This window comes from Cygnus olor, chromosome 21 (genome assembly GCF_009769625.2).
Source record: "Cygnus olor isolate bCygOlo1 chromosome 21, bCygOlo1.pri.v2, whole genome shotgun sequence".
In the NCBI taxonomy this organism is placed as follows: domain Eukaryota; kingdom Metazoa; phylum Chordata; class Aves; order Anseriformes; family Anatidae; genus Cygnus; species Cygnus olor.
In genome coordinates, this window is record NC_049189.1 from 7,832,088 (window position 1) to 7,859,395 (window position 27,308).

A 27,308-nucleotide genomic window follows, 5' to 3' on the forward strand; every position below is an offset into this window, starting at 1 on the left:
GAACAGGGTTACAAAATCTCATACAGAAACATGCTGGTTCCTACAGATTTATTCCTATGGGATTTATTTCCAGGCTGAAGTTTTGGCAGTTCCCAAACTGCCTTCCCTGCAGAAACAGCCCCCTTGCTCAGTGGGAAATCCCCAAACCAGCTCCCAAAACATGGGATTTCAATACCCCAAATCCTCAATTCACAGTAAAAAAAAAGGGTTATTTTAGCAAAACCCCATTTCAGCACAGCCAGCACCTGATGAATGTTCACACCTCTGCTTTATTTCTGCATCTCCAAGTGCCCCAATATATACAGATTCCTTCTTTATACAGGTAATAATATACACCGTATTTATATATATATTTATATATATTAACACGCATACACACAGATGCCTTCGGCCAGAGCCCAGCACAATCCCAGCGCCTCCAAAGCCCGCAGGGAGGTCGCCATTTCCCATGTTTAAAAACCCCCCTCTCCCAATGCACAAAGCTGGTTTGGGGGGGAAAAAAAGTCCACTTTTAAGTTTTTCCTTTTTTTTTTTCCTGTTTGTTTCTCCTTAAAAAAAAAAAAATAAACAGGGGTTCCACACCCGGGGTGCAACCACCCCCCGGCAGCTTTATGGGTGGATTTGAGGTAGGCGCCGGGGGGGGGGGTCCCCAGGGGGCTATAGCATCAGCGGGACCTGCCAGATGAGCAGGGTGCTGTCAGCCTCGCCGCCCCGGCGCTGCGGCTCGGCACTAAAGTTGCGGTACCCCCTGCCCCCCGAAATGATGGCGACAGAGGAGATCTCCTTGCGGGGAGCGTCACGGGCACAGGGCCGGCTCCGCACCCAGACGTCAGGGTCGTCGGCCATCTCGTAGATGGAGCCGTCCTCTTCCGTGTGCTCCGGGGTGCCGCCGGTCCCCGCCGGAGCATCCCGCACTGACAGCAGCTGCCCGGGGAGGTGGGCAGTGGAGCGTAGGCGGTATTGCAGCAAAATCCCTTTTTTCCTCATTTCCCGTGGCGGGGGGCCATCCATCTCCGGGGTTTTCTCTTCCTCACCCTCCTCTTCCTCCTGGTTGCCCTTCAGCACGTCGGGGGCCAGGGTGCTAAGTGCCACTGCCAAGAACTCCACGGGGCCACCGTGCCCGTTGAGAGACACCATGCCTTTTCCTGCAAAACAGAGGAATTTGACTAAAGAAGAGCTCAAACGGCTGCATGCATCATCTTGCAGAGCAGGGGAGTTTTTGGGGTGCTCACCAGTGATTTTAGGGATGCCCTCCAGCCGGGGCACGGGCAGCAGCACAATGATGCCCTGGTCGGTGCCAACCCACAGCAAGCCCTGGCAGATGAGCAGGCTGGTGACACGGACGTGTTTTTGTCCTGAAGAAAGAAGGGGTGAGCAAGGGCTTAGCAACAGCAGCATCCCCCTGCTAAGTGGGTAACTCTCCCCCAGACATACACACACCAGAGTTTTACATGGGGGACACACCAGAACCCCCCTCAGAACTGAGCACCACCCTTGCGTGAAGATCTCTGTGCAGGTAAAATGCTGAAAATATCAATAAATAAAAAACAGAAGGATGAGGAGCGAAAAGAAGCGAGGCTTCTAATGGCAAATGAATATTTTATTGCAGAGACTTAGCGCTGCGGCGTCAGACTCAGCAAAGCAATATATCTGCAGAGATGCAACTCCAGTTCTCTGCGAGGACTTTATTAATGACCTGTCTAGTTAAAAAGGATGAGGGAGCGCGAGTTCAAAAACGCATTAATACCGAACGCTCACTCGCCCAGGAAGAAAAGGAAGTGATAAATATTTTAACATGCCCTAAAAAAAAAAAAAGAAAGTGACTTACACGAGTATTGCGTTTATAACTAATTACACAATTACGACGTTCTGTAGCTGGAACAAGGGGGAGGCAACCTTGCAAGCTCAGGGCTGAGCCTTGTCCTTTCCTAGCCACATCGGGGCAGCTGAGAGCCAAATGGGCAGACGCGGAGGGGAGACTGTGCTGGAGGGTAAGCGGGGGCGGGGGGGGGGGGGGGAAGGGGAGTGTGGGGCTGCGGTGTGCATGCATGAGGGGGTGCAGGGGTGCATGGCTGCACGCACAGGAGTGACGATGGGTACAAGGATGAGATGCACGGATGCATCGAGTGGTGCAGAGATGGGGTTCATGGAGGCATGCATGGGTGCAGGAATGGGATGCAGGGATGGGGTGTGGATGCACACACAAGAATGGGTGCATGAGTGTAAACATTGGATGCATGGATGAAGGGAAGGGGTTCCATCTGCCCAACGTTCAGCCTTGCCAGCACCCTACTCAGACCTGTCAAAGCCCATCCCAAAGCTTCTGCAGCCTAAAAACTACTCTCGCAGCCTAAGAACACCCTCCTTCTGCAAAGTGTTAGCATTTTGCCTGGGAGTTCTCAAGATCTTCTTTCTGCCAAGCCACCTGCTAAAAATACCCTGGGGCTTCAGGGTGATGCCCCCAACTCCGTCCCTGCAGCTTATAAAGGGAGACCCAATCTCCAGGGCAAAGCTCTAAACTTTACACCACTAGCTAGATAAATCCCTTGCAGCACAATTCCTCTGCAAATCAACATGGCTGCAAGCAAAGCAAAACCATCTGGGGGGTGGACACCCCAGTTTTCCCATTAATCGGGATTAAGAGCCCACCTGGGAGGACGAAGGTGGTCCTGGTGGCGATGTTGATCTCCTGCAGGTGCTCCAGCGTCTCGGTGTGGAAGAGGCGGATGGAGGAGCCCAAGGAAAACGCCATCCAGACACCGCTGCCCGCCTTGATCATGTGCGTCACGCTGGCCTCCACGTCCGGGTGAGCCTCGAAGGTTTGCTGCCGGCAGACCGCAAAGATGAAAAAATAGAGAACAAATCCCAGTGAAAGTCATTTGCTCCCAGAATTGCTGCAGGACCGGGCTCTCTAGCAGCTGCTTTAGGGCTATTAACCCACAGAGGCGGGAAAGGAGAGACCTGGAGGTCCCGGCCCTCCCCACCAGCTCTGATTTTAGCAAAGCACACCAAAAGCAGCCCCTCACCAGCCTCCTCTTGGTTCTTTAGGGAGGTAACGGAGCCTTTCCTAACCCTCCAGGTTTTATTTCTTCTTTAAAAGACCTATTTGCTGGTCTAGATGTACCAGCCAAGCTCACGCCAAGGTGGGACGAGACCTTCCTGCTTCCCTCCTGCCCCAAAAGCCAGCAAGCAAAGGCTCAGCCCCTGCACAAGAGCTGTTTGGGGACCATTGTTGTACAACAACTTCTGGACAAAAGGAAGAGAAAACAAAATATCTACTGCTTGGTATAAAAGCTGATTCTTCAAAGGTCAGAGGTGGAGAGCAACCTTCTCAGCCCTGCTGCATCTCCCATCTCTGCTTTCAGATGCAAAAAAAATCAGAGCTGAAAACCTCAACTTGACCTTTTCCCCGTGCTGCCCCATCCCTTCCTGCTCCTGATATGCTCCAACGCATCCAAAATCCTGATCAACACCTCATTTACCTATTTTGTCAGCTCTCCCTGCTGCAGCAAGCCCCTGCGAGGAGCCCCAGCTCACAAACCCCCAAATATTGCACTGCAAACACTTCCAGCAGCACTGGATTTATGTACCCAGAAACATCTTTATGAAATGAACTCTCTGAAAATCCCCCAAGCAGCAGGCAAGGCATAAAAACTGGTATTAGCATTGAAGGCAGGTTGGGAATGGCTCGAGCCTGCAGACACGGGATGTTCCAGAGCAAAGCAGACTTTGGAGCATGACGATGCTGGTGAAAGGAGAGGTTTGGAGGTTAAAATCGAATCCTGCTGGGAGCAGGAGGAGAGCGGCTGTTTCGTGGCATGTACTGTGCACACTTCCTCGGGCAGTGATTTGCTGTTTAATTGCAACCCCGAGGTCTTGCTGCAATGCAGCTCCTGCTTTCCACGTTGCAGCAACGAGCCCAAATCACACCGGGGCAGTGAGCACGATGCAGGCTGAAATCACCTCCACACACACACTCCAGCTTCACTTCTTATGGGTTTGAAATACTGATTTTTTAAAAGGAAAGGAGCAGCTATTGATCCCTCCCTGGAGAGCACCGGCGTAGTGCAATCTCCCCACAAGCTCGCACAGAATGGAGGCGGACAGAGATTATTAGGTTATCTCCCCCTCACTCCCAGCCAGCGTGGGATTTATTCCCCCATGGTTTATTCCCGAGCTGCCAGCCCCATTCACACAGACCCCGGAGCCCGTTACGCAGCTCTCCAAACGCTATTTATGGGTTGGGGGTTTGCAGAGCTGCTGTTATAGAGGACAGGGAGGTGCAAGCTCCCGGTGGGAATCAAAGCTGATTTGGGCTGCAGCCCCCTGCTTGCACACTAACATCAGCACTGAGCCCCCAGGGGTGGGACCCCCTCCCCAGCCCCCTTGTAACACCCTGTTGGGATGCCCACCCTGCATTGCCAATTCACACTGCATCACCCAGGATATGCCCCCCTCTTTTTTCCCCCTGCACTCCCCCTACACTTTTCTTCTGTGAGAATTCCCAGCCGGCTCCTGTCATAAATAAGATTGGAGACAGAAAACTAATACAGCCCTCCGATGCATTATTCATCCTTGGTGCTGCTGGTAGGATGGATTTACGACAGCTAATACATGCAAACTAAGTTTGGACACTAAATGAGAAAATTAAAGGTGGGATAAAGTGTTTTTTTTTCCTTTTTCTTTTTTTTTTAAGTGACTATTCAGCATTCCCTGCTTATGCAGCTACGGGAGAGGTTTCAGCATCACTGCTGGTGCCTCGTGGAGTGGACAGGACTCCTGTGACCCACTGAGGGACCAAAAGGCATTGCAAGGCAGCAATAAAAACTGGGCATCGCACATTCACACCTGGTGCTGGACACGCACCCTTTTGTGCTCAACCCACCAAGAGTTCCCAAAAGCCACCGCCGCATCCCCCACCCTGGGTGCATCGCAGGGGTCCTGGCAGCGCTCGGTGTCCCCCCACCATACCTGAGCACGGAGGCTGGAGGCGTCGAGGACGGTGACCTGGTTGGCACAGCTGGCCCAGACGGTCTCATCCAGCGTCAGGAGGGCTCGCACGGGGCCAGTGCCCACGGTCAGGCGGGTGGGATGCTCAGCCAGGTCCCACAGCCCCCCTAGGGCAGAGCAGAGAGGCCGGGAGAGGGTGAGAGGAAGCTTAGCCATAGGGGAAGCAAAAACAACAGAAAAAAGCATCTTTTCATGCATCTAGTGGCTTAAATCCAATCAGGGCATGGGCACGCACAAGCAGGTGCCAGCACGAGGTATCCCTGCCACCCACAGACGTCACCTTTGGGTGCCAGGGTCCCCTCTTGCCCCCCACGCAGCCCCAGATGCCCCCAACACCTCGATGCCACCAGCAGGAAGATGGACAAGGATGGACAAGGGCTCACCCCTGGGCCACACGAGCAGCACCCAAGCCCAGGGCACACGGCCACCCCTCCCTGCCACACCTTCTTTGCAAGAAGAATTAAGGACAGAGCGGAGGAACACGCATGGGCAGCCACCACCCCTGGTCTCCACCCCGAGCCCTTCTGTAGCACCCCTGTGCGAACGGCTCAGCAGCTGCAAGCATCTGGGTTTAACAGCTTGACGGTGCCACTGCTGCACAGCCACCTGCAACGAATGCTCAGGCACGACAACAGCACCCACTCCTTGCTGGAAAAGCCCAAAATGATCTTTTGTTTTATTTTTTTTTTCAGCTGTTGAAGTGCTACTGTTCAGCTGGGTCGAACCGGAGTGTCTGTGAAAGACATCCGACCAGGGTTTCCATGAATTCACCCCCTCCAGCAGGCTGGACGGCTGCAGTGGATAATTGCTCTCACTTTCAAGCGGGCATCCTACTTCCACGGCAATTTCAAAAAACAAAACTTCAGGATCCGAGAGATTAAAGAGCCCCAGGGTGCTTAGAGCTCTGCTCTCGTCAGCATCGCAACCGAGCCGTTGTTCAGCCCCTGCACCGAGCAAATCTTGGTGCTCGCAGCTCCACGTAAAACCAAGCTATTTCAGGAAAGCTTTTTTTCCTAACAAAGACATGCAGCAGGTGTGCCACCACATGCAAATTCGCAAAAGACAGGGATAAGATTTTAAAAAAACCCTGCTAGCAGCTTGCTGCCTTCCACATGCATTTGGGCAATCAAGGGGAAATTAAAGCCACGCCATTAATTTGCCAGCCTGCTTGCTAGGTTGGAAAGGGGGGTGCACAGCACCCAAAAATGCAACATAAGCAGCTTTGGTGCTTCTCTCTGCAGGTTATCTGAGCAAACTGGAGCTTTTGCCCCGGGCTCGGCCTGGGCAGCTTTTCTGAGGCTCTTTCCCACCCTCTAGCGACGAAGCAGAGAAAAACAGCTGGGAAAGGCCTCCGAGGAACAAGGCTCTGAGCAGGCTGCACCAGGGCAGGAACACCTGGCACAGCTGGAGCCAGGGACAATAAAACCCAGATCAATCCAATAAAGCAGAGGGCTCATGCACATCATCCCTCTGTGGGGACTGGCTCTCTTTACAGCACCAAAAAGGTGACTTTTTTTTTTCCCACGCAAACAGCTCCAAGGGGTTCTTGGGCACCCAGGAAGGATCCAGCAGTCCCCAAGTGCTGCCACCCTCCGAGCAAACTCTTTCCTGCTGTACCAGCCCTTTGCTGGCCACTGAGACCTTTCACTGCACACTTCCCTCAAACCAAACCCCACTGATCCTGGCAATGCAAAATAACGTCCACACCACCACCACCACACACACACCAGGGTTGCAAGGCAGAGGATGAAATAGCAGAGGAAAAACATAAAACGGTGCTTCTATCGCTATTTTAGCAGCCAGCCCACCTAAGGTGCCCCGCTCTCTGCTTTTGGGGTGTCACCCCAAAAAGCCCAGCCAAAACCATGCATGGGGGAGCTGCGTGCAGTGGGGTGCCCTCACCGTTGTTCCTGGGGTACGCAGCCACGGTGCCATCCTGCAGCCCCGCAAACAGGTACTCGGGGCTGTGCTTCAGGCACAGGACAGGCTGCATGCCTGGGCTCTTGCAGGTCAGCAAGCACTGCGTCCCCGTGTCCACGCTGCCATACACTGCGATGCTAGTGGGAAAAGGGGAGATGGATGAGCAGGATGGGGACCAGGGAGTACCAGTCCTCATTGCCATAAAATTTCAGTGCAAAGCTCTTTGCAGCAATTGCACACGGAGAAGGGTTGCAAGAGCAGCGCGTGCGCACAAGCGCACGCACCCCTGCGCGTGCCTTCCCTCCGTGGTGCTCACCTGCCGTCCTGCAGTCCCAAGCAAACGGTGGGGTGCAGTGCTGCAGGGGGTTGCTCAGTGCCCGCCCGGGTCTCCTCAGTCCCCGTCTTGTCCCCTTCAGTTGCCTCAGGGATGTACTCCATGCACAGCACCGGTGAGGCCACTGGGAAGGACTTGACCGTCCGCGGCACCGAGCGATTGAGGGAGAAGATCTCCACCTGCCCCCCTGCACCTTCCTGGCCACCCCCAACCTGCAGGGACCACAAAACCATTTTTAGCCTTTCCTCTGATGGGTTCCTGAGGACAGATGCAACCCAAACCTGGTGCTTTCCACCCCATTTTGGGGCTTGTTTTGCTCACCCAGAGGTAGCCCTGCGGCAGTGAGGTGCTGATGGCAGAGAAGCCCAGTAGCGAGGACTGCACGGGGTTGTGCACCGCGGCGCCGAGCTGCAGGAGACACATGCATTTATCCCAACTCATGCACAGTATGCAGCGCATGCCCCAAAATCAGGACCCAGCCAAAACCCAACTAGCATTCCTTGTTTTTCAACCCCCAGCCAGGACGGATTGCACCCATTTCTGCCTTTGCAAGCAGCTCAGCCATCCCCTCCCAACCAGCCCACCGATTTCAGGCTGCATTCTCCCTACAAATGGAGCTTGAAGGGGAAGGAGCAATTCAGGCGTTGGAAGGGAGGTTGGACATCGCCTTTACCTGCAAATCAAGGGCCTTGGAGGAGAAGGCAGACATGTGGCAGGAGAGGATGGGGCACCAGAAAGGAGCTTTGCTCTTCTTGTCTTCGTCGGGACAGAGCCAGCCTGGCTGGTTCTCCTCCCCTGGGGTGGGAGCAGAGTAGTTCGAGGATGGCCAGGACACCCCCAGCTCCCCCTCAAAATGAGCAAGCCTGGGTGCAGCAGGGGAAGCCACATCACCCACCCCAGCACCAGCTTTTGGGATGCATTAAACACCCCATGCCCAGCACAGCCTCACATTCCCAACCCCAAGCCACCATCATCCGCAGGGGGCCGGGGGCACACCCCAATACCTTCTCCAAACTCCTGCACCTCACTGCAGTGCATGGCCAAGCAACTGCATTGAGCAGAGGCAAAAAGCGCCCCCCCCAAACACTATATATGTAAGGGAGGAAAAAAAACACTGATGTGTTTCTTCACATTAGGCTTTAATGTGTTTTCATTTCTAACTTGCAGATACAGGATTATGCCCCAGGCATCCCAGATTAAAAACAACACAAACTGTTAAAAACAAGAGAATCAAAAATCATTCGAAATCGTATTTGAGTGCTTAGATCCCCCCTGGGCTGGAATGATTTTTCTTTCTTCCATTAAACTTTTTTTTTTTTCCTGCGGTGGCTCATGGAGTTAAAAAGGAATAGAGACACGGAGGTGTCAGGAGGAAGGGCTCCCCCCTTGTTTATTTGCACCATTTCATGGAAAAACAGGGAAATGTCAGCACCAGCACAAGGCCAAGCTGAGATCCATCAACAAGCATCCCAGAGATGCCACCCCAGAGCAACATAACGCAAAGCATTTTGAGGGAGAAACATTATTTCCATCATTTCCCACTTCCAGCCAGCATGCAAACCAGCCGAAAACTTCTCCCACCACCTTGGTCCAACACTTTCCCCACTACCAGTCTCCCATCAGGATGCCAACCCCTCTCTGCTCCCAGATTTTGCTTTCAGAAGCAAGAGCCACCCCAGCCATCTACTCACGCAGCCCGATCTTGGCCAAGTGGAGACGGTTCACCCAGGAGATCTTGCTCAGCGGGCTGGGAGTGATGAAGACCACCATGACGCTGATGGGGCGGCCAGACCTAGGGGGGGAAAGAAATCAGTCAGTGGGTCGTCTTCAGCCTCCTCCCCTCCCTAGGTTGGACGGAAGCATTTGGGAACCCACTTGTCCGGCTTGCCAGGCAGCAGGAGACGGAGGCGGCACTTGTTGGCAGAGTGGATCTCCTCTTCCTTCACCTTCATCATCCTCTGCAGAGCCAAGCACCAGTCCTGGGCCACCGTCATGTTCAGGTTCTGGAGGAAGTGAGAATTCAGGGAAGCACCCCCACGGAGCCTCAATCCCCAGGTTTCAGCCACGGGGATGCTGCGGAGCTCAGAACGGGGCGACGGGTCCCCATGGGATTATCAGAGTGCCCACACAGCCCCCTGCAGCTCCCCAAGGCACAGCAAAGGGGCTCGTGCCTAAATGTTAAGTTTTGCCCCCGGTTTGGCATTTAGGTACCTGGTAGGTGCCGTGCAACGTGCTGATGAGAAGGGTGATCTGCTCCACCACCGCCAGGTCCTTCTGCAGATCCTGCAGCTCCTGGAACAGCCGTGGCGGCCCCAGGTAGACTTTATCTTGGGGGGGGGGGAAGAAGGGGAGAAACAGGGTTTGTGAGCAGCAGTCCCTGCTCCCCATCCCACCAGGGCTGTGCAGAAGAAGGGACGGGTGCTCACTGTGCGAGGCCGGCCCGGTGGGCGCGTGCTTCTTGGCGCCGGCGTTGTGGATGACCACGTTGTCCTTGTCATAGGCACCGCTCTCCTGCCCCACCTCCACCACCTGCACCTGCGGGAGGGCCGTGCTCCACTTCACCACGTATTTGGGGCCCAGGGGCACCAGGCTGCTAATTTCCAGCTGGCCTCTGCCAAGGGAGGATGCAAAAAGCAAGTAAATCAGCAGCTGGTGCTGCTCGTCCTGCAAACCCCACCAGTTCCCCTTGCAAAAAGCAGACGCCGACCTCTGTTCACAACCCCACAGCATGCACCGGCTCATGCTTGCACCCCCAAACGTGGGGCACGCAAACACAAACCACACTCTGCGCCTACCTTGGATTCACTGGCCTGGATTGGGGGGAAATGTTAATAAAAAAGCATCACTGGGAGCCCAGAGAGAGCTTCCTTCCCCCCTTTTGCAGCATCAACATCTGAGCCACACGGTCCCCAAACCCCCAGGAGCTCCCACGGCATCATGGCACGGATGCTTTGCCTGAGGCTTTCAGGACAAAGCAGCCCCAAACTTGGGCTCGCTCCTCTAAAACAATGAGAAGCAGTTTTGGGGGTAAAGCTAGCAAAACCCACTAAGCCCAAAACCGAGGTGGGGAAGGGGACAGGTGCTGGGGGGTGACCACGCCAGCACTTTGCAGAGTGATTCTGGGGTGCGGGGCGGCCGGCACGTACTTGAAGTTGATGTTGGCGCAGACCAGCATGTCGTTGAGGAGGAAAACCTTCCGCTCCTTGGACTTGATGAGCTGCCCCCGGTCACCGTACACCGTCTCCGTCAGCGTCTCGCAGAGCAGAAGCTGCCGCTGCCCCGAACTCAGCAGCTGCAGAGGGGATGGAGAAGGCAGGGGGCTCAGCCCTGGGGGTCCTACCCACTTCCCACCCCCCAGGTTTTTGGGGGGCATTGTGCTTGTGTGAGTGTTTTCCCTTTGCAACTTGGGCTTGCCCCTCTAAAACAGCAGGAAGCAGTTTTGGCATGCGCTGCTCCCAGCTCCACAGAAACAGCCGTGCAAAATGCTCCGACTCTGCACAACGCAGCCCCTTTGCACCACAGCTTTGCGCTCTGCATTTCACACCACCAAGAGCAAAGAGCCCTAAAAGGACCAACGCGGCCCTTTTGCAGCCCCTTCTGAGTCCCTTTACCCTCTGTCCCCAAGTCCTAGCCACAGGGACAGGCCGTGGAGGCCACCACGTGCTTGCAGCACGGCCCAGGATGTGTTGCAATAGCTTCACGCATGGTTTTCCACCAGGGGTTGCAAAATCAAGCAGATGGACAGAGGGGAGGAGGCGACAGAAGAAAAAGCAGCGTGCTCTGGCTCACCCTCCAGCCTTCTCCTGGAGGGCTGGTGCCGTAGGGTGGGGATGGAAGGGAATTTCCAAACGGCAGGCTTTTATTTTTGCTTTTGCTAAGGGACATTGTTTCAGGGAAGACGGGAGCTTGGCTTCCCCGAAACCCCTTCCTGGGAGCCCCAGCACCGCAGCACTTCTGCAAACACCAGCCAGAGGGGACGGATGTGAACCCAGCCCCAAAGCCGCCTGTCACCAGGGGACGAGGAGGAGCAGCGAGGCCGAAGGACAAACCTTGTTGAGGCTGCTGCGGTCACTGATGCTCTTGCTGAGCTGCTGGATTTCAGCAACCTGGTCAGCCACGCGCTTCTGCTCGTTGAGCTTCTCCGCCAGCGTCTCCAGCTCTGTGAGCGCCAGCTGAAGGGACAGGCGGTCCGCATGGCCCTTGGGAGTGTTCTTCAGCATGTCCTGGGGGGGGGGGGGGGAAAACATCACCGGGGTGACACCAGCCCCGTCGGGTTGTGAATGGGGATGCTACAGCATGCAACACCAGCAAAATCAAGAGTTTGGAGGAAAAGCCTCCCAGCATCCCACCTTGGGAAAGGGGAAAGTCCTCAAAGCCCCACAAGCAGACTGCCAGCCCCAAAATGAATCAAATGCCCGTTGTTAAACCCTTTCCTGCAGCAGCCAGGCTGCCAAAGTGGGGTGCAAAGTGGGTGCCCCGTGGGCACAGGCTCCCCTCACCCATACCTGCAGGAGCAGGATGAACTGGGGGAACCTCTGGATGGGCTTCACCATCAGCCCATAGAGCGTCACCCGGTCCGCGCTGGCCATCTGCCGCTTCTGTGCGGGGGGAAAAAAGGCAAAAAAAGGGGAGTTTTCACCCCAAATGGTGACCAGCAGCCCCGTGTGCCCACACTTGGGACCCGCTGACCTTGAGGAAGTCGAGGAAGGCAGGTTTGGTGAGACAAGCCTTCTTGATGAGGGACATGGCAGTGGTGAAGTTGTTGACGTAGTCGCTGTACACGTCCAGCACCATCGACTTGGAGAACTTGGCACAGGGGGGAGAGGGCAGGATAAGCGCCGTCAGGCCCCCCAAAATGGGGCTGCGGGGGCTCGTGCCTTTTTGGGGCAATGCTGGGGGTACCCCGTGGTGGGGCTTCGTCACTGGGTTCCTCCACCCCCTGCTACTGCTGGGAAAGGGCTGGGGGAGGCTGGGCAGCGGTACCCGACCGCCCTCCTACCGAGGCCACAAAGAGGTCCCCAATCTTCTCCGTCGAGTCCCACTCGGCCACGCGGGAGGCGAGGGCGATCTGGAACATAGAGTGGCACTGCAGGATCTCCTTCAGGCGGAAAAACACCACCTGGCACTTCCTGGCACTCAGCACCTTGGGCTCCATCTCCATCAGCGGGTTCCTGTAATCCTGCAAGCGACAGCAGCGTGTCAGCATCCCGCATCCCTGCGCCCCCCCCTGCCCCCCCCCACCCCCAAAACCAGGGTCCCCCACCTGCAGGATGCGCTTCAGGGACTCCACGTAGCTGCGCTCGCTCTGCACGATGGAGCCCAGGATGTGTCGCCGCACCACCTGAAAGGCATGCCAGGCTCATCCCAAATAACTGGGGGGGGGGTGTGTGTGTGTCTGTGGAGAACCCCCATGCAGAAGTGCCCCCCCTGCCCTGCTGCTGCTGACACGGCGTCGCTGCTTTCTGCTGCCTCAGCCCTTTGTTATTTTGGGTTGCTCAAAGGGGAAGGGGAAGCCAGTGCTCACCCTGGACCCCGAACACGCACCCACCTGCTGGGGGCTGAGCCCTGCGGGCATGGGGCCGAGCTCTGGCGGTGGGTGCTTCATGTCCGAGACGGTGACCTCCAAGAAGCCCGTGTCCTCCTCCTCTGAGTCCCCTGTGAGGAAAAGCAACCCACAAAAACACCAAAAAAAGCTATTTTACTTTTTTTTTTTTTTGGGGGGGGGGGGGGGGGTTGCAAGCTTCTGGGTGCTTGGTGCACCCCCAGTTTTGGAGGGGGCTCTGCCGCTGCGCTTGGGATGCTCCAGGGGCTCTGCTTGGGCTCGCAGCTGCAAGCGGAGCTGGAGGCCAGCATCGCCTGTCCCCAAGCGCCGCCGCTGTCACCGGACACCAGCATGAGTCAGGCCATGCAAGCCAGAAGGGAGCCAGGTCCCCCGGGGGGGAGCACAAACCCTCCCGAAAATGCGCCCCGGGTTGAGGAACCCCCCCATGTCCTTGCTCCAAGAGGGGCAGCGAGCGGGGAGAAGCGGAAAAAAAAAGCAGCTAAAAGCAGCATGGCAGAGAAAACGGGGGCACGCGAGCTTCCCAGCGCCCAAGCAGGCCTTACCCGAGGCCGAAGCAGTTGAGGAAGAGGAGGGCGAGCGGGCCATGGGGTCGTGGGGCAGGGACAGCTCCTTCCTCCACATGGCGCCGGCCTCATACCCCGCTCCAGCCGCCCCGGCCCCGCCGCCCCGCTCCCATCCCTGCTGCGTATAAATAACCACAGGGGAGGGTGCTGCTAGCCGGGTGACCTTTTTCCTTCCCTAATTTTGGCAGGGAGGATCCCAGCGCCTCGCTGCCAGCTCTGTGGGGCTGCCCAAGCTCTCTTTCTGCTGCCTCCCTGCCAGTAAGACAGCACCATGGAGATGGGATGCTCGGAGCATCTTTTTCTCCAGGTTCCCACCCCAGCGCACGCACAGATCCACACGGGGCCATGCAGCGAGGCCAGGGCACACACGGCAGATCCCCAGGGGGGGGCCCAGCAGAGCCGGGGGGGCCGCCTGGCAGGATCCTACCTCGCCCACGATGCTCCAGGAACCCCCTCGAGCTGCTGGGGGCAGGCGGCAACTTTTCCACCTCCGCCGCCCTCCTCCTACGCTCCCCATCCCCTATGGGGCAGCAGAAGGGTTATGGGCACTGAGCTGGGGCTGGGGCTTGCTCCAGGACCCCCCACCACCACCACACACACACACACAATTGCATTTTCACCCCTTGTCTAGAAAACGGTGCTGCTTCCCACATCCCAGGGCAGAGCACGGAACAAGCAGCAGCCAAAACAAAGCAGAGACGTGGAAGCATCTTCAGGGAAAGGATGAGCAGAGATCTCCACACTTCGGAGAGTTCCCCCCCAAACCTGACCCTGTAGCATTTGTAGGATCAAGCAAGAAAAAAAAAAATAAATCGCAGAACACCCCAAAAGTCAGTTCTGCCCAAATTCATCATTTCCTAAACTGTTCCAATGCTCCTGGCACTGATCCTGCCTGGAGAACCTGCCTGCTCGCTGTCCCAGTGGGAATAGCCATGGGTGCTGGCATGGTGTCCCCATCTCCACCCCGCCCCCAGAGAGGCGGAGGGACTTTGGGTGCTTCGGGAAGGGCAAGGAGGGAGCTGAACAGACTGAGCTGGGAATTCAAAAGGGGAAAATACATTTAAAAGCATAAAATGAAAAAAAAAATAGAACAGAGAAGCTAGAAGCCATATGGAGTCATGATGAAAAACATGGATTTTTTTTTTTTTATGCTTCCAAAAGGGCTTTTTTTGGCTCTCAAAAGCAACGAAGGGGGGTCCCTGCTGCCGGCCCGCTCACCTGGTGCTTCTTTACGGTGCAGGAAGGTCACCTTCCGCATGACCGCGATCTTGGTCTTCTCCAGCCCATCCTTGGTGCCGCTTTTGGCCGCTTTCATCAGCTGGGTCATCTGGGCAGGGGGCGAGAGGGGCCGGGGTGCTCGAGATCGCGCAGCACCGCATCCCTCTACCCCATCCCCTCAGGGACGCTGCCCTCAGCATCTCCCTCTCCTCTATCCCCAGAAAACCAGCCCTGGCCAATGGGGAGGATGAGGAAGAGGAGGGAAGGGAGGAAGCTGAGCACCGAAGGGGTCGGCTCCGGCACCTCTGTTCCCTCCATGGGGACGCGGTCGCATGCCATCAGCTTGCAAGCAGGCGCAGGCAAAGCGTGAGCATGCAGTGAAAGCAAAGAGGAGGGAGGGGAGAGGGGCACGAGCGCATCCAGCCCACTGCAGCGGGGTTTTGTACACACCCGTGCAAGAGGGAAAAGGGGCGTTTGCCCTTCACACCTGAAATTGCGACATTTTTAGTGCAAGTTGCTAAAATCCCAGCGTAAACTGGCCGTAAACTACCAACCTGAGTGGTTTGGGGCAGGGAAAGGCTTTGCAATAAGATTCTACATCTGCAGGGAGCTCCACTCCCTTTAATCTCCTTCCCGACCCCGTATCGGGGAAAACCTTCTCAGATCCATCTAGTGTGCCCGAACCTCGCTTTGTCCAAATGCCCCTTAAAAAAAAAATAAAATAAAAACCCAAAAAGCAGATGGTTTGGGGAGACTGGGGACAGGGAGCTGCTCTACGCAGACACCGGTAACCGCCGGAGGGGACGCAGGCGAGATGGGGAAAGTGACAAGGAATGGAGATGTCCCGATGTCCCCATGCCCACGAGACACACAGGAGGCAGCTCGCAGCGCAGCACTGTTTCTCCGCTGGTGGACAAAAGGGGTTGGATTGAGCCCGGGTGCATTCGCATCCCTATGGAAGGGCTTTTTCCCCCTCCCCCCGGGGAATTCAGGGGACAACGGGAAAGGACCGAGGAGGGACAGTACCTTCCAATCGTACTTCTGCTTCAGCTCCTGCATGTCTCTCCCCCCAACTCTTAAAGCCAGGATGTCTCTCTTAGTCCTGGCGTATCTCTCCTTTAGTCTATTCAGGTCTGGAGAAAGCTGAGCCCCAAGCAAACCAGGCGGGAGGAGAAGCCAGAGGATGCGAGAGAGGGCAGAGAAGAGAGATTCAGGTAAGCAGCCAAAACAAGAGGAGAAACCATCCCAAAGCAGCACGACACAGGGAAGCGCGCTCCCGAAATCCAGCTTGGTCTCTGAGCAGGGAAGGGCAGCAAGCACAGGAAAGGCAGGGAGCTGCAGCCACATGCCGAGATGCAACAGATGGGGGGGAAAAAAGGGAAGGAAAAGAGTAAATAGAGAAAAAAATAAATCCAAAAGCAGCTCATGAGGCTGTGCTGGTTTCATATTGCTTGAGAGCACAGGGCAGCCCCTGACCTTTAGGTGAGATATATCCAGGAAACCCATGAAAAAAAAAAAAAAAAGAAGTAATTAAAACAGCAAGCTAACAAGGCAGAGGGGATCGCCAGCGTTACCTTGGGCTGGAAGGACGCCCGCTGCTTGGCCGGCTCAGCCTCTGGCTTGCTCTCCTCACCCGAGTCCTCACTGTAGCTCTCGAACTCGCTGGAGCTCCAGCCCAAATCCTCGCCCGCCCGTGGCCCCTCGCCTCTCTGCACGTCCTCGTAAATCAGGCTGCGCTCTGCCCCTGGGACATTTAGGTAAAACGTCGCTCTTTTCCCTCCCCAGGGATCCCAAAACAACAGGGTTTTGCAAACCCAGCACCCTCCCCAATCCTGGATGTTTTCCTGCTGTACTCCCCCTTGGCAGCCCCTTCTAGAGGGGCAGAATGGGGACGTTGCTTGTGATGCTTCCCTCCCGGTGCCTCAGTTTGCCTGGCTGTGAAATGGGTTCATGCCCCCCACAAAAAGATGGCCCCAGGGGGGCGGGCTGCCCCTACCGTCTTGGTCAGCATCAAGGTTTTCGCAGGGGACGTCGTCGTAAATCACATCATCCTCCACCGCCGGGAACTCGAAGCGCTCACCTTGGGGGGGAAGCAAGAAAACAGACCCGTGTCAGGACCCCAAAAATCAAGCCAGGACCACAAAATCGTTCCCTGCTCCCAAGGCCAGGCCGGGCTTCTCAGCTCAGGCTGTGCTTTTCCACTCCCCCCATGTGTTTTAACCCACCTCGGTGGCTGCTTTTCCTCTTCCAGGTCTGGGTGCTGTTGTCAGGGGGGGCCCCACCAGCCTCCCCATTGCTCACCCCCGCCGGCAGCCTGCAGGGAGGGCGAAAGAACCATCAGAGAGCTCCCTGGGGTGCCAAAGCCCCCAGGGCTGGATGCGTACAAACCCCATCACCCCCCAGTGCGTGGGGCTCACACCCCATTTGGGGGCACAGCAGCAAAATAAAGCCCCTGCCTTGCCCGGGATGCAAACCCAGCTGCAGCCCACGGAGGAAGTTTCACGCCGCCAGAAAAGCGGACGCGTTAAAAAGTCAAGGTCGATGCCGCCAGCTTTCCGGCAGCAGAAACGTGAGCTGCAAAATCAGGGGGTGGGATGCAAGTGCGGGGGCTCTGCGTACCTCCGGAGCAGCAGGATGAGCTTGTTCGTTAAATGCAACCCCAACGCAAATTAAAATAAATAAAAAAGAGGAAGAAAGAAAAGAAAAATGCAAAAAGCCATGCTCGGCAGCAATGCTGATGGCTGCTTGTGCTCTTTTGCTTGCCTCCGGATGCCTGCAAAGCCCCAGCAGGGAGCCTGCAGCCTCAAAGCCACCGGTTGCTATTAATATTGACCCTACGGACAGCATGGCTGCACGTGGGTCTGGCCCTGCAGGGGACTCTGCGCATCCCACTGCACGCCTGCTGCTTTGCTGTCGCCCTCCAGGGCTTGGGGACCAAACCTTTAGGGCTACAATGGCTCAAGTTGGTCCAGGCAACCCACACAGGCAGGACGCACAAGTCCCCCAGAATGGCTTTTTTTTGAATCTTTGGTCTGCAAGGGCAGGAGGAAGATGCACCAGTGAGGCTGGGTGTGGGGTCCCCACCCCTTGGGGGCTGCCCCTTTGCTGTACCCCCTGCATTCTCTGGGGGGGAGGGGCTACAAACCCACAGGGTCTCCTGCTTGCTTCAGCCCCTGACCCCATGCATCCAGCCCCTTTCGCAAGCTGTGAGCAATGGGAATAAAATGGGGAAACTGAGGCACACCACAAGACTGGGATATGCTAAAGAGAGGGTGATCCCCTCCAAAGTTGCATTTTCTCCCCAGACCACCCCAAAACCTCACTTACCCTTCCTGGGTCTCCAGCACCAGCCCCTCTGCAGAGGGAAAAAGCAAAGAGAAACTGGGTCGGTGCCCGAGCTTGCAGCATTGCCAGCATGGCGCAGGCTCGGCCGCTCAAAGGGGACGCTCTGGGGACACCGGGGAGACCTCACCGATGCTGGAGCTGGTGGCACGGTGCCTGCGAGGGGGTGCTTGGAGGACCGCACCCCTGCTCGGCTCGGCCTCGGCTGCTGAGTCTTCGTCGTCCTCCTCGTCGCTGTCCTCAAAGTCAAAGGCTTCGCCCAGGTCCTCCTCGCCGTGGGGCAGTGCGCCGGGGGCCTCTGGGGCGAGGCGGTCACCTGCGAGCAGGAACCCCGTCAGCCGGTGTCACCCTGGCACTGATTTGCCCCAGCGAGCAGAGAGGGATGTGGGGCACGGCAGAGAGCATCGCCACCCAAAAACCCCTGCAATAGCCCCTCATGGTCTGGTGGTACTACGAGGCTCCAATGGGGAATGGGGTGATGTCCCCCCTTCCTGCACAAGGCTGGCTTTCCTCCCCCCAAAAAACCCAGCTCCGGCTGGTGACAGTACCTACTGCGGGGCAGGGGGGCAGCTCGGAGGAAGCCATGGCACAGGGGGTCCGGACGCTCTGCCTGGGCCCGTCCCCGAGCCTTTCCTGCGGGGAGGAAGAAGAGATGGGTTCAGAGGGGGGGAGCAGCCCCCCAGACCTCCCCAGGACAGGGGACAGCGTGGAGAGACCCCCAGGCACCCCACGGGGGGGGGACGAATCCTGCTCTGGCTGCTGCAGAACCTTCTCATAAGGAAACAAACGCCGGTCCTGGGTGTAAGTGCACGCTGCCACATCCACCCTGTGCCCAGCGACCTTGCAGGGCCAAATCCATCCCTGGCAGCTCCGAGCATCCAGCCGAAGGGGCTAAGCTGTGCTCAAAGGCTGGAAAGCACCAAGCGTCCTCCCTGCGATCGATGGCCCACCCGCTCCGGTAACAGGAGACGCCCAGCACGGCGCCCTGAAAGGTCACCGAGAGGAAGAGGAAGGACGGAGCAGAGACCCCTGAGCCCGAGGGATGATGCACAGGAGAGAAATCACAGCCAGGCAAGCCCAGGAAGCTGCAAAGAGCAAAATGGTCCCCAGCACCCAGTGCCCGACAGATGCCACCACCCTGCCCTGAAGAGCTGGCTGTGAAGGGCCGACCCCGGCTCACCCCAGGCAAACATTTCCCCCACATCGGGACCCTCGTTCCCCATGGGAGTGAGAATCAGGGGATGCGCAGACCCAAAACGATCCCAAGAAAGGATCTGTTTCTTCCCCCACGCCCCAAAGCCCTGACAGCTGCAGCACAGGGGGGCCTGCAGCAAGCCCCTCAGCCCCAAGGGCACACACACACACGGGCACATTCCTATAGGTGCTCCTATAGGTGTTCCTATAGGTCTCCTGCTCCCCTCTGGCCCCCCAGGGAAGTGACAGCATGGCCATGGTGGGCAGGGGAGGAGAGAAGGAAGAGGGAGGAATGAGGAAGGTCAGAGCAGACCAACCTTCCCAAGGCTCCCTCGCCACAGGAAAAGGAAGGAAATATCAAGGGACTCTTTTTCCTCCTCTTCTGACCTTAAACATTGATTATTTGGTGTTTTAGCCTGGGAAACCGGCTAGGCTAACACCCACACCAGCAGAGTGAAAAAAACGCTGCAAACTTGCCCAGGATCTTGCACCCCAGTATTGATGTCCACCGCCCAAATTCACATTTAACCTGTAAACAAGCTCCAAACCTCCTCCAGCCAGCAGCAGCAATTCCCCCACGCGGGCACAGCTTCTTCCCAGCCTCGGGGTTGCACAAGGACGGACGGCGCGTAGCAAAGGGCTTGGAAGAGCAGCCCTGTGCCGCTGCAAACCCCCCCCAAAAACATCGAGCTGACACGCATCTGGCCTTCTCCCAGTGCGCACACACACAGAAAAGAAAAACAAAATCCTCTTTTCCTCACTGACCTGAGCTCTCCAAGCAACCGCCACAGTGCTGTAAATATCCTCTTCTACCCACTTTTGCAAGCAGCCCGACGCCTGCATAAACACGCTGGGGTGATTTATTTGGAGGGAGGACCCAGGGACACTTTCTCCCCCTTGAACTCTTTTTCTGGCCCTCGGAACAGAGAGCGCTTTGCAGCCAAGGCGTGTTTTCAGGCTGCTCTCATGTCACCTAATCTGCTTCCCATCAGCGTTTGCTAGCGGCTGCAGGAGTGGGCGACTCTCCCGTCTCCCCCTTTTGCAAGCTCACCTTGTCCCACGGGAAACTCCAGGCTTACCCCTATGGATGAGATGCCAGCTGAGCCATAAATCTGCCACGAACCAGCCCGCTGGGGGACCCAACAGAGAAGACACTTCCACAGCGATGCTCCCCCAAAACGCAAAGGATTAAAAACCACCTGAGCACAAGGGAAAGCCAAGAGGGGAGATGCCGGTGCCCCAGGAACCCGGGTGCTTGCTGCCTCTGCCCAGCATGCCAGCGGCTTTTTGCTTTTAGGGAGGAGGACGGCAACACGCTGCACAGCCAAGGCAGCAGTCAAAGCCAGCTCGGCCCCGATTTTATCCCACTGGCGCTGCAGGATAAGGTCACTTACCATTTTGACAGTTGACATAAGCTCCTATCTGCCCGATTTGTCCCAGGGCTGGTTATTTTTCCCATCTGCAAGCATGCCTGCTGTGGGGGAGAGTTAATAGGCGAATGCCTGCTCTCCAACCCAGCCGGCCCCGAGCCTTAATTGAGCCTTGATAAAACGAAATTAAGGCATCGCTGCGCACAGCAAAAATGAAAACGGGGGCAGGAACGTCCTGCTGGCAAAATGCATCGCCACGGGATAGGGCAGAAGGGGAAAGCTGCCCTGCCAGGGAACGCGCTCTGGAGCAGGATGGGGATGCTGGAGAATCCTGAGACAACCCTTGGAAAGACTGATTTAAACGCCACACCGTCTCCCTCCCAACTGGGGAAAATAAACAGAGATGGATATAAATAAAGTCCCTGCAGCCAGAAAAGCAGGGCCACCTGCTAAAGCCAGCCCGAGCCGGCCGCAGCATCCTTCTCCCGGGGGGCTGGCACCTATTCTGCTCCATTGCATTATTTTTAGCCCCCGTGGCGGAGCGACAGGGCCCAGCTGCCTGTGCAGCTGCCAGCCTGGGGACACGGCAGGCTCCCGGCCCCAAAGCCCCTCCCAAGCCCCACTGCCCCCCTTCTCAAGGGCAGGGGGTGCAAAAAAGGGGGTTAAAGCCTCCCAGATTGCTGCATCCTGCAGCAAGCGCCAGCACGAGCAGCTCGGCGCGTGGCTTTGCTTCAAGGTGAAGCGAAGCACAAGCGGCAGTGAAAGGTAGCGAAAAATAAATAAATAAAAATCAGCAGATTTCCACTTTCCCAGCCCAAAGTTGAGAAATGCACAAAAGCAGCTGGGATTCAACCAGGGAATCCCTCTGGCTCCTCTCCGCAGCCCCGCTGCATCAATCCCACCTTACAAACGGCCCCAGCGCAGCACTACCTGCGATGGCATCGGCAAAAGAGTGGCCAGATCCAGACCCGGAGCCCCCAAACGTGGCTCCTGAAAGCAGGCAGCGGAGCAGATATCCACCCGGGGAAGCAGACGGTGCTCCAGCTCCGGCCCATAAATCACCCATAAATTAGGCACAGCAAGAAATAAGAATCCACTGCTGTTTCCTCCGCCTCGCTATTGCTTCCTCCCTGCGTCCCACTGCCACCTCGGGGCTGGCTTTTGTCACCCCAGCTCTCCTCCGGGTGGTTTTCCACCCCAAAAAACATGTGCAAGCCAGCAACTTGGGTTATTTCCACAGAGAGCTTCGCAGGGTTGATCTTTCACCCAATCCACTGTTAAAAGTATTAATGATACAGTATGGGGGGCGAAATGATAGTTGCATGCAGAGGGTTTTTTAAGCCCTAACTGGGTCCACGCGGTGCATTCCAGGGCTGCGTGCTGAATTTCCCAGCTTTCCAAGGAAAGAAATGCAGAGGTTTTAAGGGATCGGGTGGAAAGATGGGCTCCAACAAGGAAAAGTTATCCTGTGTCTTCAGAAGTGCCCAGATCTGGGGGTTTGGGGCCAACAATCCAGCAGTGGTTGGTGGTGGTGGCCAAAAGGGGAAGTTGAGCAAGCATTGGGAATGAAATGAGGCAGAAAGTGGAGTTTTCTCCCCAAAAAATGTCCCTCCAAAGGGCTTCTAGCCCCAAAATTCAGCCAAATGACAATTCAAAATCCAAGGATATTTTACCATTTGTTATCAGCTGGCCCTTGCCAAAAGCCATCGGTTTATGGGGGAAAAGTTCCTCCTGAGCGAGGTGGTTCCATCTTTCATTTTGGAACAGGGTTTTTTGGGCAAACATCCCTGCTGCTGCCCGCTTCCAGATAAAACCCAAAGACCTGGCACTGAACTGCTGCTGCTTTCCTTTTAATTTTGCTTTTCAACATCACTGATGAACCGGAAAATCCATTCCTCATCCAGCCTGCGCCATGAGAAGTCCAAATGGAAAAAAAAAAAAAAAAAAAACAGAAAAATCAGAATTATGTCCCTTATAAAGCCATTTTGTGGCTTTTTGGCAGGCACATAGTTAGCCCATGCATCCTTTGGAGTTGGTTTGGCATTTTGGGGTCTGTCTATGTTTATGTCTTATGTCTATGTTTAATGCTGAGGCAAAGAAAGGCCATGGGAAAAAAAACAGCGCCTTGGGTCTGGCTGTGACCTGCAGCGGGAAGGCGCAGGCATTTCACAAAAGAGCCTGTTCTGCAAAGATTTCTTGCAAACAGCTTCAAAAAGCAGCAAGGCAGCCTTAGTTTGCACCGACCCTATGCTTATCTGCATCTCAGCTTTATCGCTTCGCAAAGCAACCCAGCTCATCCCCATGAAACTGCCCTGGAAAGGGATTCAGAGAGCAGGATCAGGAATAACAACCTAGTAGAATTTTATTTTCTTCCCCCTCCCCAGGAATGTTTCCAGCCTGAAAGCCCCAACAGCTCTGAACTTTGCCTCCATGCAAAGTTTGAACCAAAACTTCCTACCACTGTCGCAAGCAGCCTCTCCTCCTGCCATGGGCCACTGCTGCTCCCCCTTATTTTGCCTGAAAAGTGCCCAAAATCAGTGTCAGAGGGTGACACTGATGAACTTGAGATCACCCTCTCCAATTTTCTTACTTTCTGTCCCTTGCAGACCCATTTTGCCAAGACCTATTCAAGCACACCGTAAGATGCTTTTTCTGCACTGTGGGTGCATTTTTCCACTTTTTTTTTTTGTCCGCTTCCCCTGTTTTTGGGGGGGAAAAACCTGCCCTTCACAACCAACCGGCCACTAAAACACACTTTATACATAACAAAGACCAAATGGAGACAAAAAAAAAAACAAAAAAAAAAAAACACACATTGCAGGGACGTTACCCCCTTTGCGAACCTCACATCCCCACAGTGCACACCCTTCTCTCCCAATGCAACCAGTGTCCAAACGCCTCCCAAAAAAGAAATCACAAAAAGGAGGAAAGTGCGATTAGCACCAAGCACGACATGTCGTGTTTGCTGTTCCCAGCAAACCACGCACCAAAATCATCAAGGAATATTTTCCGTATGTGTTGGGGGTTAAGAAAAAGTCCTCCTTGCCACTAAAAATGACACGAGCAGTTTTGAGGCTGCCAAGAAAACAAAACCAAAAAAAAACAAACAAAAAACACAGAAGAGTTTGGGGCATTTTCTTCCAAATCTACTCACAGGGACATAGCAGAAAAAAAAACAAAACACATTTGCGTGGGTGCAAATCCTGCAGTTGGATTACGCCACCAAAGCACAGCAACATTCAACTTTTCCCCCATGCAAGGGGTGCCCCAGGTCGGTGCTCGGCACCCCAAAGCTTCGTTTTCGCATGAGGAAAGAGCAGGGGAAGCGCAGGAAGGTTTGCAACCATCGCACAGTTTGCAAACGGAGCAGAAAACAGGGGGGAAAACAACCTGGAATGGGTGCAGGAACAGCCTTGTACACCAGCAACAACACGCCGATGCTCACCATCCTTCTCCTCCTCCCATCCCCAGCCTGAATTTCTATATTTATAAGCAATAATAACAATAATAGGTGCTTTTCTTTCATATCTATCTGCAAAGCCCTGACTGCTGGCCGGAGCAGAGAGGAAAACAGACCACCTCCTCCCCATAGAAGGGGCCATCTTGACCCTATAAATACAAACCTATAAAAATATATCGGTGCGCACGTACACAGACGTGGGCTGCGGAGGTGGGAGGCAAGGAGGGAAGGGGAGAGGGTCGCTGCTGACCTGGGAAGGCCGCGTCTCCTCCGGCTTTGTGTCCGCATCAGCCGAGCAGGGCCCCGGCAGGGGCGGCGCGGGAGCAGCAGCCTGGTGGCGATGGGACTAATCCTGCCCGCGCCCACCCGCGCCATGCAGCGGGGTCCCCATCCCCGGGCTGGGGGCTCCCAGCAGGTCCCTGCCTCTCGGCCGGGGCCGGATCCTGGCCGCAGTGGGGCTCGCACCAGCTGGGAGCGGCAGCAGGCAGCAAGGGATGCCGGGATTTGGGCAGCATCCCCCCCCTTCTCTTTTCCCAGAGCAGCACTGATTTACACCCCCAGTGCTCCCAATCCTAATAAATGTCCCCCCCCCCCCCCCCCCCCCACACACACGCCCCCAGCAGGATCTGGCCCCCTCCTTGCCTTTTAACCCCTTGCATGCAGGATCACTTAACCCTCTCGCTGCTGACAGCGTCGCTCATGCAAAAATAAAGCCTGGGTAGCAGAGGGGCATTGCAGGGAGGGCTTCCCGAATTTCCAAGTGTGAAGGGTTTTCTCCTGGAATTTTCTACCCCAGAGCCACGGGCTGTGGGTGGCAGCCCCAAAACACAGCTGCTGTCCTGCCAGGGAAGACGGGCCATGTTCCTGCTTTGGGGGGGATTTTCCCCACCAAAGTTGCAAATTTGCAGCCCCATCCCTGTCCCCGTTCCGAGGGCACCCACTCATGCCTGGCGCCAATTCCAGCCCCAGCAGAGGGCTGGGAGGAGACAGATGCTTCCCTCCCAGCCTCAAATAAGCCATGGCCACCCCTCCCGGGTTTAGGAGCAGACAGCGATGCCTCCTGAAGGAGGGACCCCAAGCAAAACACTACAAAGTCGCTCTGCAAACCCAGCACCAAAACCCACTCACAGCGTGCTCCACAACAGCAAAAATAAATAATAAATATTTTTTTAAAAAAAATGATCCCCCCCCTCCCCAAAAAGCACCACACAGCCAAAACCTAGCAAGTTAGAGAAGTGACCACTCCATACGTGCATGCATTTAAAGACAACATCCTTACTACGAACTGCACCAACCTCACCTGTCTCATTGGTGTTTAAGGCCACATTTTCCCCACTCCGCAGGAAGCTTCTCCCACTGTCACACCCCAGCTGCTGCCACCTCGCCCTGCTGCAGAACGCCCCTTTGCAAACAAACCCAGCAGCTGCAAGGCCGATCCCAGCCCCAACCGGATGAACAAGCCTGACAAAAAAATAAAAAATCCCCAGTGCCCTTGGGATGATTTGAGAGCTGCGTCACAGCCACCAAAACCACCTTTTTGTGCAGATAATGGCATCACTGTTTGCTGCCCGCCAGGTATTTGTGCCCACAGAGGTGCCAAATCCTGCTGGAAAGAACCCATTGCAGGGGGGAACAAGGCCCCACGGGAGCATCGGTGCCCCCAGTATCGCGGCAGAGAGGACTTTGTCCCCGGTGTCACGATGTTTGGATAAAAGGCAAAGCATGCAATCATGGGAACTGAAGTGACTTTTTTGGGGCCTTCCCAGCCACAGAAGATAACGGTGGGTTGAGAACAGAGCGCTGCTGCGCTGCTCCAGAGCTCCGTCTGCCACCTCCGAAACTTCACAGCAAGGACTTAAAAGTCTTCCTGCCAGACCGAGCGGCTACCGCACCCCAAAAAGAGCTCCGCAAAGACAAAACGGTCGAAGTGCCCCCCCAAACGCCCACCCTTCCGCAGGCTGCTTGCGTTTCTTTACGCCAGCCAAGCAGAATTGCATGCACCTACCAAACGGGAGGCGCACTCAGCACCAAAGAGAGGGGTCCTGGTGCAATTAGAGGGGATGCTTCGCACCCAGAGCGGGCTCTGCACAGCGCTGCGGACAGCCGCACAGCCACAGAGGCTCCAGCCCTCCCGGCACACTTGCTGAGGTGTGTCAGCGCAGCAGCAGTGCCGGGGTTTACGGGCACAGCTTGGCCAAGGGCGTGATCCCGCACACGCCCCAGTTCCCAGGCAGGCAGCAGAAATGGGAGCAGTGGGAGGTTTGCTCACTGCAGTCCTCCCGAGCAGCCTCCCAACATGAAGCCCTGTGCCACGGCTGCATTTTGACACAGGGTGGGAGCCCTGCGTGTGCCACAGCCACATTGACTCAGCCACAGATGCACCCACACAGGGCAGGGCAAAGGGCTGGGCCACCCTGGGGTGCTGGAGCCAAGCAGCCCCTCATACAGTTATTTCAACTAAAAGAGGAGAAAAAAAAAAAAAAAAGAAAAAAAAATGAAAGACCACATAAAGCAAAGCCTGAAGGAGATGGGAAAAACATAGGATAAACCCCTCCACCCCCTTGCTCCATCAGAAATTTGGTTGGGTTCATGCTGCAAATCAAGGGGCTCCTGGCTATGGCAAGCAGCTACAGCCCAGACCCCCCCACACCAGGCACGGGGTTCTCCTTGCACCCAGTGAGATTTTGGACACCTCCCGCTTGCACGCAGCAAAATCTCCACTTTGCCAGAGAAAAGTCCAGTCTGGCACCTAGGCTGGGATCGGGGGGGGGGGTTCAACCCACAAAGGTTCAGACGGAGCACAGCAGGGCCAGAGCCACGCTGCAGGGCTGGGGCACGCTCCAGCCAAAAGTAAGAGGCTTCATTTATCCACCTGGGTGAGCAAATCCTTCCTGCCAGAGGACATTTTGCAAGGATGCAACAGGGACAGAGACCTTCATGTAGCCAGGAAAGGACCTGGAGGAAAAGCAGGCAAGCAAACTGCTTGCTGTGGTGGCCAGCACTTAAATAAGCAGCTTGCCCATCAATGGTTATTGACCCCAGCTGGTCTGACCCCGCAGCACCCCCTGCAAGGGGCACAGATGCCTCTTTTGCAACAATAAATGGTAACACGAAGGTCTCATGCACGAGCAAAACCGTGCACAAGCAAAACTGCACAACCAAAACTGTGCTCAACCAAAACAGTGCACAACTGAGGCCGAGCAGAATGAAAATCACGCCAAAGCAAAAACTCAGTGCCCGGTGCAACCCCTTCCCAAGCACCTTCCCAGCACCTACCGTGCTCCTGCCCTGCCTGCGAAGCTTTATGGCGTGCGTAGCAGCACGACTCGAACCA

General features: G+C 55.8%; 1 protein-coding gene across 10 annotated transcripts; it reads right to left on the reverse strand.

Annotated features, from left to right (window-relative positions):
* Window positions 1–535: 535 nt before the first annotated feature.
* Window positions 536–27,308, reverse strand: ARHGEF10L (Rho guanine nucleotide exchange factor 10 like). 10 transcript variants are annotated; one of them, XM_040533423.1, is made up of 29 exons: window positions 27,251–27,308; window positions 18,499–18,583; window positions 18,081–18,266; window positions 17,936–17,963; window positions 16,834–16,922; window positions 16,605–16,688; window positions 16,183–16,352; window positions 15,635–15,751; window positions 14,609–14,717; window positions 13,818–13,910; window positions 12,813–12,919; window positions 12,528–12,605; window positions 12,264–12,443; window positions 11,954–12,070; window positions 11,770–11,862; window positions 11,314–11,487; window positions 10,411–10,556; window positions 9,691–9,875; window positions 9,476–9,591; window positions 9,140–9,267; window positions 8,956–9,056; window positions 7,938–8,059; window positions 7,586–7,672; window positions 7,247–7,476; window positions 6,913–7,067; window positions 4,972–5,117; window positions 2,650–2,824; window positions 1,233–1,355; window positions 536–1,145 (listed from the first exon to the last, which is right to left on the reverse strand). In XM_040533423.1, exons 2-29 carry the CDS (start codon window positions 18,533–18,535, stop codon window positions 658–660), a joined length of 3,864 nt encoding a protein of 1,287 aa, XP_040389357.1. In that variant the 5' UTR covers window positions 18,536–18,583; window positions 27,251–27,308; the 3' UTR covers window positions 536–657. The 10 variants fall into 10 exon arrangements, with proteins under 10 accessions (XP_040389357.1, XP_040389353.1, XP_040389354.1 ...); XM_040533419.1 differs by lacking the exon at window positions 27,251–27,308 and adding an exon at window positions 26,847–26,948 and having other exon boundaries at window positions 18,503–18,583; XM_040533420.1 differs by lacking the exon at window positions 27,251–27,308 and adding an exon at window positions 26,847–26,948.

Excerpts from the sequence above, each read along its gene's own strand:
- ARHGEF10L (XM_040533415.1), bottom strand. The coding sequence starts at position 26,336 with ATGTGGCTGTGGCACACGCAGGGCTCCCACCCTGTGTCAAAATGCAGC. Across the intron at positions 14,718-15,634 it reads AGCAGAAGTACGATTGGAAG|ATGACCCAGCTGATGAAAGC; the intron begins GTACTGTCCCTC and ends CCCCCTGCCCAG. Across the intron at positions 11,488-11,769 it reads AGTTCATCCTGCTCCTGCAG|GACATGCTGAAGAACACTCC; the intron begins GTATGGGTGAGG and ends CCCCCCCCCCAG.